General features: G+C 42.9%; 1 protein-coding gene across 1 annotated transcript; it reads left to right on the top strand.

Annotated features, from left to right (window-relative positions):
• Positions 1-749: 749 nt before the first annotated feature.
• LOC129166820 (P2X purinoceptor 7-like) lies at positions 750-1643 on the top strand. Its single transcript, XM_070543122.1, has 4 exons — positions 750-964; positions 1037-1103; positions 1230-1381; positions 1446-1643. The coding sequence occupies exons 1-4, from the start codon at positions 750-752 to the stop codon at positions 1603-1605; spliced, it is 594 nt and encodes a 197-aa protein (XP_070399223.1). The 3' UTR covers positions 1606-1643.
• Positions 1644-1873: the final 230 nt, after the last annotated feature.

The raw sequence follows: 1873 nt of genomic DNA, 5'->3' as shown, positions 1-1873 counted from the left end.
TAAACATGCATGCAAATTATCGGTAATAATGTGTCAGTTCTGTTTTTATTTTATAACCATCCAGAAATATGAATGCTATCAGTGCTCACCCGTGTTTAAAATTTGTTTTGTTGAATTAAAACAATAACGAAAAACCTCCGTGTAGCGTCTTTCTGTCTAATTATCTTGTGTTATGGCCATACATGCGCTGTGCGCCGGAGACCTGCATGTGGCTGCTGCGCCACGACTTGTATTTGAGTGCGGCGTGTGTGTGTAGAAAACCTTTTTTTTTTGTTGGTGCGGCTTATATTGAGGTGCGCTCTGTAGTCCGGAAATTACGGTAATTTCTTTTTAAGTCCAGGTGTCCTCTTTCCAGTTCGTTATCCACTTGCTTCTGTTTGGTTGCGACATTTCTCATCCTTTCTTTGAGTAGTGCTCTCGGTGTTCTTTCCATTATGTTCTGTGCTGTCATGGTCCAGATTGGTGTTTTCAGCTGTAGACTTGTTGGCGTGATGTTTTCGTCCCAGCATCTTAAATTGAAGCGAAGGTGGTTCCTTAGATGTGCGTGTTTCTGATGTAATTGTTCCAAACGGCGGAAGTCCTTTGTTCCTTGTTGTCCGTATTTTTCTTTAAAGTAGTGGTAACAGCCTCCTCAGAGTCTTACTCCACCCACATTTCATATTTGAAAAATGTGGCCCAAAGAGGCGTTTCCTGTAAGACCGAGAAGGCGGAGCTACGACCGTGATTGACATACTGAAATTTGAATACAGATGGCGACGGAGAGCGACACTAGCTCAGAGCAGTCATTCGAGGTGGAGGACTTTTCCCCACCTTCTTCCCCAGAGGATAGGGAGGAGGGCTTATTGGGGGAAGCAAGCGGTCCTGAACCGTATCTTTTTGAGCCACTAGCTCGTGAGTTGTCAGAGGCCCCTGGAGTCGAGCCAGCAGGAGTATCAAGGCATCGAATGGGTCCATTCTCTGAGTGGTAAGTAGCTTTTAGCCACAGCTAGCTATATTTAGCTTAGCTAAAAGTAATATTGTATGACTGCCTCAACAGGTGCACCTGCGGCCACTGCACATCATTGCCTGCCAGAGAAAATGTGTGCTGCAGAGAAACGCCCAAGGTATAAAAATAAAAGTACCCCACCATGAGAAAAGCATTCTGTAATGTACACATTTGTTACACAATCACTAACATCATACTAATATTGAACTCTTATAGCCCTGATATCAGTTGTTCTTTGTCATAGGTAATGCTCAGGTGTCAGCAGGTGGGTGTAACCTCCTGCATAACAGAGCATCCTGGTTTTGAGGCTGTTGCTCTGAATCCCTACGTGTTGCAGGCAGTTTATGGCACCTTTCTGCAACTCTATGGGGAGATGCAGGAGACTACGCTCAACAGGTAAGACAACTGTCAAATTACTTTTTTTATGAATACCTTATAACTCATACCACCTCTTTCTCAGCTGTTACAGACATCTGGCGTACCGGAATGTGGTCAGGTGGTGTTGGGGTTACCTGGGACAACACGTTCGTGTTGTGATCCCGTCATGCGCTGTCTCCAGAATAAGGCAGGAGTTCCCAGAAGACGGTGCATACAAAGGATTCCTCCCTCCTCTGAACTAATATATATTTTTTGGATTAAATAAATGTTATAATATATATTTCCTGTATTGATTCCTGTCCATAAAAAGCTGCATACATCACAAAACGGTAAATGCACTTCTTTACACTTTGACATTATTTATATATACACACATATAGCCACACACTTTTCAAATGAGCTCTTACAACAGTAAGGTTCTAATTCGGGGTTAATTAATGCTGCTGTAACAAGTGAGTTTACACCTTGTGTGATTAATGAAGTCTATTCTAGAGCAGGTTCAATTAGGTA

Source organism: Nothobranchius furzeri, chromosome 12 (genome assembly GCF_043380555.1).
Source record: "Nothobranchius furzeri strain GRZ-AD chromosome 12, NfurGRZ-RIMD1, whole genome shotgun sequence".
Taxonomy (NCBI): Eukaryota; Metazoa; Chordata; class Actinopteri; order Cyprinodontiformes; family Nothobranchiidae; genus Nothobranchius; species Nothobranchius furzeri.
Note: the sequence above shows the minus strand (reverse complement) of the source record. Positions and strands in the feature narration are given on the sequence as shown.

Excerpts from the sequence above, each read along its gene's own strand:
- LOC129166820 (XM_070543122.1), top strand. The coding sequence starts at position 750 with ATGGCGACGGAGAGCGACACTAGCTCAGAGCAGTCATTCGAGGTGGAG. Across the intron at positions 965-1,036 it reads ATGGGTCCATTCTCTGAGTG|GTGCACCTGCGGCCACTGCA; the intron begins GTAAGTAGCTTT and ends CTGCCTCAACAG. Across the intron at positions 1,382-1,445 it reads CAGGAGACTACGCTCAACAG|CTGTTACAGACATCTGGCGT; the intron begins GTAAGACAACTG and ends CCTCTTTCTCAG.